The sequence below is a fragment of the Penaeus japonicus genome, unplaced genomic scaffold (genome assembly GCF_977035675.1).
Source record: "Penaeus japonicus unplaced genomic scaffold, GWHDUDI00000001_assembly GWHDUDI00000004, whole genome shotgun sequence".
NCBI lineage: Eukaryota > Metazoa > Arthropoda > Malacostraca > Decapoda > Penaeidae > Penaeus > Penaeus japonicus.
In genome coordinates this window covers 20,512,265-20,527,264 of record NW_028234406.1, presented here as the reverse complement: position 1 = coordinate 20,527,264, position 15,000 = coordinate 20,512,265, and the positions used below count along the sequence as shown (strand labels likewise).

The window sequence follows — 15,000 nt, the reverse complement described above, 5'->3', positions numbered from 1 at the left end:
TACATCTTCGCACACTACGCTCAGGTACAGATATTCTCTTAACAACTCTTAACCCTTAATCTTACCTCTACTCTAGCCTTCACCACATCTTTGTCCGTATCTTCAGCAAAAACCGCCGACAGAGCGAGAGCCCCAATGAGGAGCCTTAGCAAGAAGGATCCTCTCTCCATTGTTGCGAGCGGCCGACTGAGGCTGTGCGAGTCTGCGAGAGAGGGTTAAAAAAGGCTTTGGTGTTAGGCGATCATTTGTTTCATTTATTGTTCTCTAGTTCTATAAGGGGGATTAATCTGATATATTCGAATACTTTCATTATCTGTATAGGACACTGAGCAAGGGATATCGTGTTTTTCCTTCATTTTAGTTAAGACAAAGAAAATGTTGCTTTGAAAAGGGTCAGGGATTTTTTTTAATGAAACTATGAAATAGATATTCAAAAAAAATATATGGGTTGATGGACGCATTTATCTAAGTACGAGATATGGTGCTGTGATTTAACAGGTCATATATGTTAAGCTTTAATTCACATCACATTAGTAAAATAAATGTTATAAATCGTTTATTCATCATTTTTTTCCGTTTTGTAACTAATTTATTGTATGAAATATTTTTGAGTGTCAATTTTTTTTTTCAAGTATTGAATGTTCCATTTGGAAATTACCATATTACTAAATATATGCATCTAACGATTTCCTCCACTCTACACTTGTTCCAAAGCTAACATACGCTAATATACGACATGAATAACGTCAAAATGAATTATTGATCACAAATGAAAATAAAGCTTGTATTTATTGTCATAGTTAAGACGGGAGCTCAATTGTCTACGTAACAAACATGTTTATATGGGCAAGTTAAGTGGTGGTCGTCACTAAACTTTTTACTTATTTCGAAAAATTCGGCTTTCCTCAAAGATACATTTAATGAAGAATACTTATGTTTTGTGATCCTCGGATTTAAGAATTACGTATATAAGACCGAAAAATTTTGAAATAAAGAATGTATCCTGTGAAAGCCGTGGTGACGTTGCGCTTTAAGCCACGAGAAAGATGAAATGTTTGGGTTTTCGGTATTGGGCTATTTACGAAAGCATGTTCTTTTTGAAATTGTATAATAGAATGAGTATGTTATTTTTGTGGCAGGGCAAATGTAATGTGTTGCGTGGATTGTGAAGGTTGTGAATTGTCAAAGCGTGCGGTAGGTAGGCAGTGATTCTTGTTTGGCTGTGTTATTAGTTATTTATATTTGTATTGATACGTTTTTGTACCAATTTATTGTGTTGGAATTTGATTTCTTATCATTGTTATGATATTTATCTTCCTTTTAGGTCTGTAACACATATCCTTGATTGTATTGTAAAAATTTTCTTTTTATTCCAATATATTAGTGGTTATCATTTTTTAGTGGTTGATATTAACTTGATGATAACACGTCTTTAATTATCATGATTACATTGGTTGTGCTTATTCCAAGCTTAAATTAAGCATGTATGTGATGAAAGTTGCCTTCAAGAGGGCACATGGATGTATTAGTATTTAGGACGTATTGGGAAGTTTTTTTTCAGTGATTTAGTAAAGAATAATTGTATAGGAAATACCCGATGATGTTTTTAGGTAGCTAGCCTGATAAAAATTGGGGTGTTTGCTTCTGGAGTGTGGCTGTGTGGTCAGTAGCATGCAATATTTAGCTATTTCCTGTATGTTGATTAATGTTTTAATGGGTTTGTATTATGGGTTGTGTAGTTTTTTCCTTAGCACTTAATTGTAGTAAATGCTATATTTTCTTATGTAGAATTACTATGTGCAAAGAAAGTTTCAGTTTTGCAGGTTTATGCGAGGACTAAAATGGATTATTTTATGATATACAGTGTAATGAAAGCTTAAACACACCAATACCAATTAGCAATATAGCTTAGGATGATGATTGCTGTTAATATGCTTATGATTTTATCAATGGTATGTAAACGCTACTCAATGTTTATGCTCATATTGTATGGCATGTATAATGCCATCAATGCCCTAGGCTAGTTGCCTTCCTCAGCTTTGGTCTCTTGCCTGTGCCAACAATAATCTACGCCCCCCCCCCCCACCCCCGCAAGTGCAAGTTGCAAAATTGCCATGACGATGAATCATGTCACGTTGTTAATCATTTAAACGGCATGAAAGACATTCACAAATGTCTCGGTGGTCTTCATGCGGATGATGTGGAAGCTCTTATGGTTTTGTTGGTGATTTGCTGGGTGATAGGCAAAGTGGTGGCCACGCTCATTGTAGGAATAGCCATTTGACGTTGAGGGTGTGCTTTATGAATGTAGGTGCAGCCAAAATGCTCTGTGTTAACGGGTGTGTGAAGATAGTTATGTCCACAATGTTGTCTTTAATTCGCTGTTTTTTATTTTGCCATGAGGGGTCTACATTAATCTGTTATTCTTAAAGTTATCTGTAAAATTAAGATTGCTGGTTGACTGTAGCAAGGGGCTTAGGCATTCTGTCAAAGAACAACATTCTATCATGTATTAGGCGGATAGAGCTCTGACAGGTCCTTATTGACATAAAATTACCAGGAATCCACAAATCTGGTCACTACAATTACATGTTGATAGGGTTAGCCTTGTCTGGAAACATTGAAATTCAAGGCTATCTTCTGGGTTGGCTACAGAGCATAGTTTAGAGATGCTAATAATGGTGGGGTTACCTTATCCGTGATTGGATTAGTTTTCTATCCAATGATCCGCTTAGTTATTTTTTCTTTTGATTTGTGTTCTTGAGAATGGTCACATTTAATAAGCTTTTCCAATAATTTTTCAGGGTTAGTAATGACAGGTCAGCCAGACAGCAGTGGTCTCCCACTTTCGGTGCTGTTTCGAGCGCCGGGGCTCTTTCTGGGGAAAGGAAATACATTGCAGAAAATGGAATGACCCTCTCAATACAAGGAACTCAGAGTTGAACAGTTAATTGATTTGAAAGGTTAGTTACTTGTAATTGTGATTTGGCTTATAACCAATCTGAAGGAGTCGGGAGAAGTGGCAACCCTACGCGGTATGCAATATTGCATCGGGAACGACATGGTGTGTGGTCATCAGGTTTTAGCCGTGTAATAGGTGTGACCTGTATCATATTGGGGTTACACTGATCAATACAGTTGTATTTAGACAAAACATGTTTCATAATTTTAAGTCAAAAGAGTCACTCTTATTATTATTTTTTTTTTTTTTCAAGTATTGAATGTTCCATTTGGAAATTACCATATTACTAAATATATGCATCTAACGATTTCCTCCACTCTACACGTGTTCCAAAGCTAACATACGCTAATATACGACATGAATAACGTCAAAATGAATTATTGATCACAAATGAAAATAAAGCTTGTATTTTTTGTCCAAGTTAACACGGGAGCTCAATTGACTACGTAAACAAAACATGTCTCTCATATGCGCAAGTAAGTGGTGGTCGCTCACTAAACTTTTTCACTTATTTCGTAAAATTCGGCTTCTCCCTCAAAGATACATTTAAGGAAGAATACTTATAAGTTTGTGCATCCTAGGATATAAGAATTACGTCATATAAGACCGTAAATTTTGAATAAGAAAGTACCGTGAAAGCCGCTGGTGGACGCTTGCCGCTCAAAAGCCACGATGCACAAGATGAAATGTTTGGGTTTTCGGTACTGGGGCTGATTAAACGAAAGCACTGTTCTTTTTGAAACTTGTAATAGAATGAGAATGTTATTTTTGTGGCCAGGGCAAATGTAAGAGTTGCGTGGTTCCTGTGAAGGTCTGTGAATTGTAAAGCGTGCGGTAGGTAGGCAGTGATTCTTGGTTGGCAGTGTATATTACGTTATCTTATATTTAGTATTCCATAGTTTTGTACCATTTATTGTGTTGGAATATGATATCTTATAACTTGTAATGACTCATTTAACTCTCTTTTAGGTCCTGTAACATATTACCTTGCATTGTATTGTAAAATTTTATCTTTTATTCCCATTATATATAGTGCTTATCAATTTTTAGAGTTGATATTAACATGATGATAACAAGACTTAATTATCATGATTACATTGGTTGTGCTCTATTCCAAGCTTAAATTCAAGCATGTTTGTGAAGTTGCCTTCCAAGAGGGCACATGGCATGATATTAGTATTTAGGCAAGTCTTAGGACAGTTTTTTTTTCAGTGATTTGAGTAAAGAATAATTCGTACTAGGTCAATAACCCGATGATGTTTCTTAGGTCAGCTAGCCAGAAAAAAATAGGGGTGTTTGCCCCGTCTGGGAGTGTGGCTGTGTGTGACACGTAGCCAGCAATATCTTAGCTATTTACCTGTATGTATGATTAATGATTTAAGGGTTTATGCTAATTATGAGATGTGTAGTTTTTTTCCTTAGCCTTAATTGTAGTATATGCTCATATTTTCTTATGTAGAATATACTCTGTGCAAAGAAAGTTCTCAGTAATGCAGGTTTATGGGAGGACTAAAACAGGATTATCTTTATGACTATACAGTGCTAATGACAAGCTTAAACACACCAACCTACCAAATTAGCAATAATACCTTATGATGATGATGCTGTTCAATATGATTATGATTTTATCACATGGTATGTATACATGCTACACAATGTTTAGGCTCATATTGCTATGGCATGTATACATGCCATCCAATGCCCTAGGCTATTTGCCTGCTCAGGCTTTGGTCTCTTGCTGTGCACACAATCACCCGGTGTGCAAGTCATGCAAAATGCCATGACGTGATATCATGTCACCCGTCGTTAACTCATTAACAACGGATGACATGACATGATGTGGAAGCCTCTTCATGGCTTTGCTTGGCTGATATGCTGGGTGATCAGGCACACAGTGGCTGGCCACCGCCTCATTGTAGGAATAGCCCATGACGTTAGGGCTGTGCATTATGAAATGTCCAGGTGCAGCCAAAACTGCTCTGCTGTTAAAGGGTGAAGATAGTTAACTGTCCACAATGTTGTCTTTAATTCTGTTTTTTTACATTTTGCCATGAGTCTACATTAAATATGTTATTCTTAAAGTTATCTGTACAAATTAAGATCTGCTGGTCTGACTGTAGGCAAGGGGCTTCAGAAGCATTCTGTCAAAGACCAACATCCCTCTCCATCATGTATTAGGCAGGATAGAGCTCTGACTGGTTCCTTATTTGACAAAAAATTACCAGGAAATCCAACAAACTCTGTCCTACCAAAATACATGTTGGAAAGGTTTGCCTTTTCTGGAACATGAAATACACAGGCTATGCTATTCCTGGGCTTGGCTACACGAGCATAGTTTCAGAGACTGATAAATAATGGTGGGGTTACCTTATCCGTGCTTGGATTATTTTTCATATCCCCAATGATCATCTTAGTTACCTTTTCTTTTGATTCTGCTGTTCTTGAGAATGGTCACACTAATTAAGCTTTTCCAATAATTATTTCAGTAAGTAATGAGGTGCCAGACCAGCCAGTGGTATCCCCACTTTCCGGTGCTGTCTTCGAGCGCCGGCTTCTGGAGAAATACATTGCAGAAAATGGAACTGACCCCATCAATAACAAGGAACTCAGAGTTGAACAGTTAATTGATTTGAAAGGTATGTTTACTTGTAAATAGGTGATATTGGCTTTTAACCCAATCCTGACGGGCTCGGCGAGAAGTGGCAACCCCCTATGCCGGGCCTATGCAATATTGCATCGGGAACGTCACACTGGTGTGTCGCCCCGTCATCAGGCATTTAGCCGTGTCACATAGGTGTGACACTGTCATCATTGGGTTAACTGATAAAATAAGTGTAGATTTAGAAAAAAATGTTTCATAATTTTAAGTCAAAAGTCCTAATTATTATTATTATTTTTTTTTTCATTTATCTTGCAGTTCCAACAGTTGCAAAGCCAAAGCCTCCAAGTGCAACAAGTATTCCTGCAATCCTCAAAGCCCTGCAGGATGAGTGGGATGCTGTCATGCTTCACTCCTTCACTCTGCGTCAGCAGCTCCAGACTGCTCGCCAAGAACTCAGGTGGGATATTGATGTTTTCATTGCTTTAGATACAAGTCTGTCAAGAAAGGCAGGGTTTCTCCTAGGGTTAAAAAAAAACTTAACCTCCAGCAAGATAGAGCTTGTATTGCTTCCTCTTTAACAGTAATTTTCTAGAGGGTTTAACATCTTATCTTATTACAACATAAGTGGTGAAGGTTGTTGACTTGATGGCCAAGTGGCACAGAGGCTGCAGTGATTACCACTTACACAAACAGTAGATGTGTCCTATTGTAGGGGTTAGGAATGAAGAAAATGTGTCATCAAGGAGTCAGTTACTAGGCCTACCTGAACTTACCTCCTTACTGCTTTAATGTTTAAGAGTGCATTATTAGTATTTAGAAAAAAAAACAAAAATCATCTATTTTGCAGTCATGCCCTATACCAGCACGATGCTGCTACTCGTGTCATTGCCCGTCTGAATAAGGAAGTAACAGCTGCTCGTGAGGCCTTGGCAACACTGAAACCACAGGCTGGTATTGCACCTGCTACCCCAGCTGGACCAACAATTGTAAGTTTTAACACTTTACATCTCATATGTTTTTATTATTTTTTCACAACTTTGTATAACTAGTATGAAATAATCAAGATGCATATGTGTTTTGAGCCTTCTAACATTACAATTTGTCCCAAGGCTGCAACAGCAGAGGCAGGAGGTGCAGCAGATGTCCCAGGGGAGGGTGCAGGGTTGACCGAGGATGTTGTAGCACGCCTGCAGGACACGGCCACAGTTCTGACACAAGAACGAAAGAGACGAGGCCGAACAATTCCAGAAGGGCTTACACCATCAGAGCAGATCAGGAGCTTCAATACTCTTGCATCACATCCTGTAAGTTGTAGTGATTTGCCTCTGTTCCATTGCAAGAATTACTTCCTAACATTTTAATAACCATTCTTGCTCTTAGTTTTGTTATGGTAAAAGTAGAGAAAGAAGAGATTGTTTTTTGAAGATAATTTATACGAAGCTATCCATCATGTTATTTGGTTGATTAATAAAGAGCCATAACTTGATTTGTAAAAAAGGATTTTGTAAAAAGTAAGGTTTCTTTCTCCTTAGGGTTTGCATAGTGCTTCAGTACCAGGTATCTTGGCCTTGGATGTGCATCAGAAGGACACCAGCAAAATTGTCACTGGTGGAAGTGACAAGAATGCAACTGTGTTTAACAAGGATACAGAGCAGGTATGATTGATTATACATCTATATATATTATTTTGTTTTTGGTTGTTATTTCACTGATTATTTATATGTATTTATGTATGTTGAGGTGCATGTTTATTATTGTTATTTATTTGGTTATTTGTTTATTATTTCAGAATTAAATAGTATTTACTAAGAACTATATAGGTGTTAAAATTTTATGAATAATGATATGATAATGATAATACAGACTTTTCTTTTTTTGTGATGACTCTTCTTACCATTTTCAGGTGGTAGCTATCTTAAAGGGTCATAGCAAGAAGGTGTCATGTGTGGTTTATCACCCCACAGAGGACACTGTTATCACAGCTTCTCCCGATACCCAGGTGTGTAACTGTGTGCATGATAGATTAAAGTTCCATGTTTTTCCTCTGGACTGTGTTCACTTGATTCAACTTCTACTTGAATTATGAGATGAAGTTACTTGCATTGAAAGAAAGGGCCATGACAAGTTTCTAACCACACCTAAATGTCTATACTCTAGATCCGTGTTTGGAACGTGGGAACTGCTCAAACGCTGCAATTGATCCGGGCTCACGATGGACCTGTTACTGGTTTATCTCTTCATGCTACAGGAGATTACCTTCTGTCTGCTTCCCGTGACCACAACTGGGCCTTCTCAGACATCAGGACAGGACGAGTGCTTTGTAAGGTGAGCTGTAATGGAGGTAGACTGTGGTGTAGTCCTCAAGACATTTGTCTCTGTTGTTTATATGAAAATTTGGAATGCAACCCTATGCATAGGACGTATTTTTATATATGTTGTCAGCTTTGTCACATTTATGCTATAAGCTCATTTAAGAGTGCCAGTATTCTGACATTTCAAGTTTTATATGGTACATTACTATGACAATATACACATGATGATGATGATTATTATTATTATTATTATTATTATTATTATTATTATTATTATTATTTTCTTTATATATAATTATTATAATTAGGACTGCAGTAGCCATCATCACTCATTCTTTTTATAGTTATTTTTTTTTTTTTTTTTATTATTATTTTTTTTTTTTTTTTTTTTTTTTTAGATAATTTGGTATTTGAAGTGAGGAGTTATGTGAATTACTTTGTATTGTTAGGCAATTTTGGCGAGTGAAAATGTAGCTGTGCAAGTAATATAAAAATTATAAATTTTTTTTTTAAACCTAGGTCAGTGACACATCTGCCAGCTCCCCTCTAACTGCTGCCCAGTTCCACCCTGATGGTCTCATTCTTGGAACTGGAACTCAGGACGCCACCATCAAGATTTGGGACTTGAAAGAACGTTCAAATGTGGCTAACTTCCCAGGTAATATTTATTCAATTTATTATTATTATTATTATTATTAAAAAATATTTACTCCTAAAGCAGATTCCAAATAAGATGTTTCTAATTTTTAACCCATTAGCAGCGGATGGCATGAGTTGGTCATAGACGTGGATGGCATCATGCCAGACATGTAAAACAGCCATCCTACTGCAGACCTTTTTTTAACCCACTCATGACGGGGGCATTCCAGCCTTGAATGTCACAATGCCGGGGCTTTCGAGCGCTTAGGCCTAAATCAATTAAATGGCTGGCACAATATTGTGCCGCCCGGCCACCGGGCTTTTGAATGAGTGGTACAGTAGTGTACCACTCGTCCAGAAAGGGTTAATACTGTGACCAATGGGTTAAAGTACTCATTCCTCGGTCTAACTTGATTACAATTTGCCTTATTAAGGCAATGTTTTTGGTATAAGACAAATCTATATCTTACAATGTTACAAGAAACTAAGAACCATCAAGTATGCTCATATAACATAAATACATATGGGATAATAAAAACACAAATTTGATTTTTTAAAAATAATACTTCATAGGTTATTTATTCTTCAAAAACTCATATAAGCACTGTAATTTCTTCCTCTCCAGGTCACAGTGGTGCCATCAGTTCTATTGCCTTCAGTGAGAATGGTTATTACTTGGCAACCTCAGCTGAAGACTCTACTGTAAGACTCTGGGATTTGCGTAAGCTCAAGAACTTCAAGACAATTCAGCTTGATGAAGGCTACGAAGTGATGGACCTCTGCTTTGATCAGTCTGGCACATACTTAGCTGTTGCAGGAACAGATGTTAGGTGAGTAATAATCGGATTTTGTGGGAGCTTAGCATTGCCATGTATAGGTGTTCATGATATATTCTTTCAAATGCACATTTGACATGTTATACTTTTAGATTCCTATGTGTATTTGTATTTCCCACCACCTAGTTAACTCTTTAAGTCTACTACTTTTTATACATATTTTTTAAATGATGGTCAGAATGATAATTTTACTTTCACTTGCAGAGTATACCTGTGCAAGCAATGGACAGACCTACGAGTCTTCAACGATCACACTGCCATGGCCACTGGCATTCGCTTTGGCTCAAATGCTAGTTATCTTGCATCTACTTCAATGGACAGAACCCTGAAGATCTATGGGCCGTGAGATGTGTATATATTTTTAGGAATTTTTTCATTTGAAATATGTAGAGTAGCAGCAAGATTAGTTTATTTAAATTTTTATGAATTGTTGCAGTTTTAGGAAACTGGCAGGTATTTGTCACTATGTTGCGCTGTATGTTAAAGGTCAGTATGCATTATATAAATGGAAGCTTGCTAAGAGTGCCTGGTGTGAACACCATGGACAGTGTTAGAGATAAACAGAGCTGAGATGTAATCATACCATACATTAAAGGGCCAATTTTACTTTATTGTAGTTACTTTAAGGCTCAGATTCAATTTGTCATATCTTTATAGTTATGTTGTTATTTTTTATCATTTGTTTTATTACCTCTTTATTATCAGCTACTATCCTACTATTCTTATGTTATTATATCCATAGGAAGTGTAATAGGAAGTTAGTACCTGTCTGGAAATGATAGTATGGCGTCCGTAGACAAAGACAAACTTTTACTGAAGATGCTTTTATTATTTTTATTATTGTTTTATACATTATTTATTTATTTATTTATTTTATTTTTATTTTATTTTTTTACTTATTTGTTTTCATTCCTCTCAAATATATGTCAGTCCTTCAGTACCAATGTTAGCATAGATTCTCAGCTCCTCGTTGTCTGGCAAAGAGTAAACCAATCCTGTTGCCAACACAGTTAAAGACTGATATGCCAAGCAAGTTATATTGCCTATTTATCAAGGTCTTTCAAGCAAGCTATTCATGTTTTTTTGTTTTTTTTGTTTTCAATTAAGTGTTAATGTTCATAATGCTTACATAAAGTAGTGCACAACTAAAACTGTTTCTAAGATGCTTCAGAATAAGAAGAAAAGAGAGAAAAAGAAAAATGTGAGTAAAGTCACATAAAAACTGATTGTATTTTTTCTTTCTTATCAGTTAGAAGTCAACATGGATCTGCTTCATGATAATGCAATATGGTGTGTGAATCATGTTCCAAATTGCTGTTCCCATATGCAAAAGTAATTGTAATAATGTGTTTAGTTTATTGTGGTGGCTGTTTATTTTTGGTATTTCCTGTTATTAGAAATCATACCATCTTGTGTGTGTGTATATATTTTACATTTGTTAAAAAAAAGTGATTTGTATCATTGTCCCGGCAGTATCAAGTGGCTCACAACAGTAATTTTTCATTGTATAGTTGTGCAAATTTTCACCATTTATTTTGAAAGAATGTGATTCAGGGATGTGTTTTTCTTTCCATTTATTCTCCTATCTTTTATTTCTTATTTTTTTATTTCTTTTTAAACAAGTCTGTTCCAATTTTGTTCCCAATCAATACATCTTACAGTGACAAGAAACCTTTTGCCATGCAGTCAGTACAATATATTTTTAGCCTGTGTCATTTATGAAATTTCCATATACATAAATAAGGATTATGAAACAATAGATACTTAAGGATCTGTAAGTCATTTTGTCCTCTTTAATTTTTAAGTAAAATTGTTGAACATGAAGGTCAGTGGTTTCTTGTTGATATATGTTTTGTAAAAAGGATGAAAGAATAAAGTGATTGGTAATACAAGTTCAGTTCTAGGGAGAAGACTATGCTATGAAAACTGATTTTGTCTGCAGAATATCATTTTTTACCATTTGTTTAGATGTGTAAACTTAGAAATACCTTTTTATTTTTTAAGATGTAAACAAGATAAAAAAACAGGATTACATAAGGCTAATACTTGGCAAGAAGAGAAGCTATGTAAATGAGTAGAAACTTCAGATGCTTGCGACCGGAACAAGATTTCTGCAGCCAGTTTTGTCTTCTGTCTTTGATTTAATATAAGATGAATGAGTAAATCATGAGAGCCTCTTAAGTGTAATGTATGGTAATAAATATTATTGGTAAATATTGATGGAAATTGTCATTATCCAAACTTGATGTGGAATATATATAGACATGAATAGTGATAAATTTATAAATAAAGGAAACAATAATTGGTAAAGTAAATTGAACAATAGGCTTGTAAATAAGTAAAAGTACCAAGTGGAAGTGGTATAGCAGCTTGACAAATGCCATGGCTGTATGGGGGCAAGGGCTCGAGGCACTTGAAGTCCGGAAGCCCCTCAACATGTTAAGTAACCATTTAGTATGTTTATACAGCCTTGTGTCGGTATTATTATACATGGTCTAGGCCCATTGCTTGCCTTGACAGCAAATCATGCCATCCGCGACCAACGGGTTAAATTATGTAATCAATAAAAATGAGCCAAAATGAATGATAAGCTGTAGTTCTTTTAAATGAGTATTAGGTTCCAATTTTATTGAGTAATTGTAAAAATTATTTGATGGAAATATTCATTTGGTAATATAGGCTAGAGTGCTGTAATTTAACCCTTTCACTATAGGCATTTTTCACTGCACTTTTTTTTCCTTCCATTTGTGTAACTGAAGCATCATACCAAATGCTGATTAGAATCAGTTTCCCAGTGGAAGACTTCCTGAGGCATTTTGCCACACTGGCCTGTGAAAGAATAGTGGGATCTGGACAAACCCCACTCTAGGTCTGGTCCTCCCAGCCTCCTAGGTAGCACATCTAGGCTTGGCTAAAAGGGTGATTATCCTGGACTTGAATCTGGAACTTTAGTTGAAATTGCAAGCTATTTATTCCCTCAGTTATACATATTAAGATTCCCAGCCCAGGCTGAACATCTTAACCCACACAGGACGGGTGGTACAGCATGTGTACCGCGCATTCAAAAGCCCAGTTGCCGGGCGGCAAACAGTTATTTGACCGGCGGCCAATTAATTTTAGGCCTCAATAAATTCGAAACGCCCCATCTGGCCCGCCCACCCCGTAGGAATTCCCCCGTCGGGAATGGGTTAATATGTGGCCCTTCCCAGAAAGCTTAAGGCAAGAGATATATGCTCTGTGGCCAGTGGCCACATAGGCTCTGCCCTCATGTGAACATGGCCAAAAGATGGTCACATAGAGGTAATGATCTCCATAACATAAATGTTTTAACTTCTAGTAATTTATTTTGATACTGATATTTAATCTATGATTTGAGAGAATGCCTTTACAATCTGAACTATTTAGCCAATAAGCCTGTAGACCAGTGTAATTGTTTGTTTTCTTTCTTTCCAATAATTTCATTTATACAGTAATTTAGCTCTTACAATTAGTATTTCACAAATACAAGCTTTATTGATTCATATCATACTAGAGAAAAGTGTAAAGGTGGAAAATGTGGATAATCATTTGTAAGAATATGGTATACCTATTAACAACTGTATCTGCAAACATAATTATTATTATTTGTAACATTCCAGTACTGCTTTACAAGCCTATGTTAGAACAAAACTCTAATGCTAGATAGAAAAGTAATCTTTAAACAAAATTCTTCTGTAAAAGGTTAAGGATTATTAACTATTGAAAATTGTGTGCATGATTCTGTGAATTTCTATATGAAGACGTAATTTTGAGTAAAACAACATTCTTTATGATTAATCTGAAATAATAACTTCAAATAATTAGCTTCAGTTTTACATAAAACCCTGATGGTCAAAACAAATAACTTCTATTACCCTGATAGACCTGTGATCTAGATGTTATTAGATATCTTTCACATATAAAAGAACTTTGATTGCTCATTGCATTTCTTACCCTGATTTTCAATACTTTAATTATTCTTCACTTTTCGTTAAGCTTAGTATAAATTCCTACATTATACTTGTATTATCGTGTAGTATTAAAGAAAAAAAGAGCCAATACTAGAATCATTCACTGAATCCATGTTTTTTTTTTACTTAGTAGACAATATGGCTAGTAAGGTAATAAATAAAACAACATTGATCAGATAATTTTTTTCTTTAAATATGACCAGCACAATTTCACTTACATATAATCTATACAAACTCTTCTATACATTCACTCATTCACACAGGAAAGGCTTGTGGTTTGTTAAATAATGGCACAATGGTTATGTACGTACAACTGGTGCCACCAAAACATATCAAATAACAGTTTTGTGTTTAGACATGGAAATGATAGAATTCATTTCTTGAATGGGATGGAAAAATATACCCTTTGCCTTTCAAATATCACGGCCAACCTTCTTTAAAGCACTGATACATCGCAAACGAGTTTCTTAATTCTTAAAGTTCTAAGAAATTTACATCACGTGATACCTATGCAGCAGAAGTGATAAGTTTGTCAATTACATCTTTCCATTCTACAGAAACACAGCAACATGATATGAGCGTGAAGAGAAGTAATATCTTATACTCTTGTAAAATTCCCAAATACTAAGACAGTTGGAAATCCAGAGAGAAAATATTCAGCTAATGTATATTTATAATTTGTAAGCATTATTTTGTCATCTCATCTAATCTCATATTTTTTCTGTCTTTCAACAGATAATCTCATACATCTCATAAAATTAATTTCTTTAAGTGCCATTCAACATAAATTTCTCCCAAAATATCCTCCTCTCAAAGAAAAGCTACCTCTCACCTTTTTCTAATAATGGTTGTATATAAGTTCTAGTAGTAAGAGCATGAGAGTATAATCTGGCAGATTGTTGCCATCTTTGCTTAAATGGCTTAAAACTTTAGTTTCAGTGGCCATAATTTATACTAGTGGAAAGTTTTAGGTACAGCTAACTAGCATACAATTGGAATTTAGGTAGACACAGGTTGGGTTCCTTAGGGGAAAGTGCAACAATAATCATTCTTCATTCCATCCTATATCCACTTCCTCTGATATAAGGATTTTCACCTTTCTGTCTAGTTTAGTTCTTTTCTTTTGTCATGAAGTTGTACACCAATCCTCGTGGCAAATAAGCCTGAGGAGAAAGGTAAAAATAATTCTATAGAAACTTTTACACATTCTTTACAGTGATTTGTGCAGTACCTGCTATCACTATCCTTCAATAGCCTGGGTGAAAAATAAAGAAGCTTATGAAATTCAACATTCATATTGAATGTTTCTTAGTGTCCTCTTTTTACTGGATCCAGTTAATTAGCATAGTTCCTGTAAAATTTCCCTTAGCATATATAAATCCTTTGTGAAATTTCAAAATTCAAACAGATATATTAGTAAAGGCATAATTACAATTGAAATAAATATTAACAGTTCATTCCATTCAATCATATTCTTCCTAGGCTGTTACCTGAAGCAGTAATATGCAATACTACCAGATGACTTAAGAAATTACACTTTCAAACTCCCTAACATTATTTCAAACATTCAGAAAAGTATTGTAACATTTGATTATCTACATATGAGACTATATTCATTAAACTTAGATAAGGAAAATTTATTAATACAAGGCCTAAAAAA

General features: G+C 35.4%; 2 protein-coding genes across 3 annotated transcripts in view; one reads left to right on the top strand and one right to left on the bottom strand.

Annotated features, from left to right (window-relative positions):
• Positions 1–226, bottom strand: part of LOC122255778 (selenoprotein M-like) — a 10,529-nt gene extending 10,303 nt beyond the window's left edge. For both annotated transcript variants that reach the window (XM_086536244.1, XM_086536243.1), the window contains exon 1: positions 66–226. In XM_086536244.1, the coding sequence (XP_086392370.1) occupies positions 66–170 (105 nt within the window). In that variant the 5' untranslated portion in view covers positions 171–226. The remainder of the gene's footprint in view (positions 1–65) is intronic.
• Positions 227–3,406: 3,180 nt separating this feature from the next.
• On the top strand, positions 3,407–11,569 carry Prp19 (pre-mRNA processing factor 19). The gene is made up of 11 exons (XM_043020056.2): positions 3,407–3,438; positions 5,449–5,598; positions 5,880–6,021; positions 6,412–6,550; positions 6,674–6,868; positions 7,097–7,219; positions 7,468–7,563; positions 7,722–7,889; positions 8,396–8,534; positions 9,141–9,345; positions 9,556–11,569. The coding sequence occupies exons 1-11, from the start codon at positions 3,420–3,422 to the stop codon at positions 9,695–9,697; spliced, it is 1,518 nt and encodes a 505-aa protein (XP_042875990.1). The 5' UTR covers positions 3,407–3,419; the 3' UTR covers positions 9,698–11,569.
• The last annotated feature ends 3,431 nt before the right edge of the window (positions 11,570–15,000 follow it).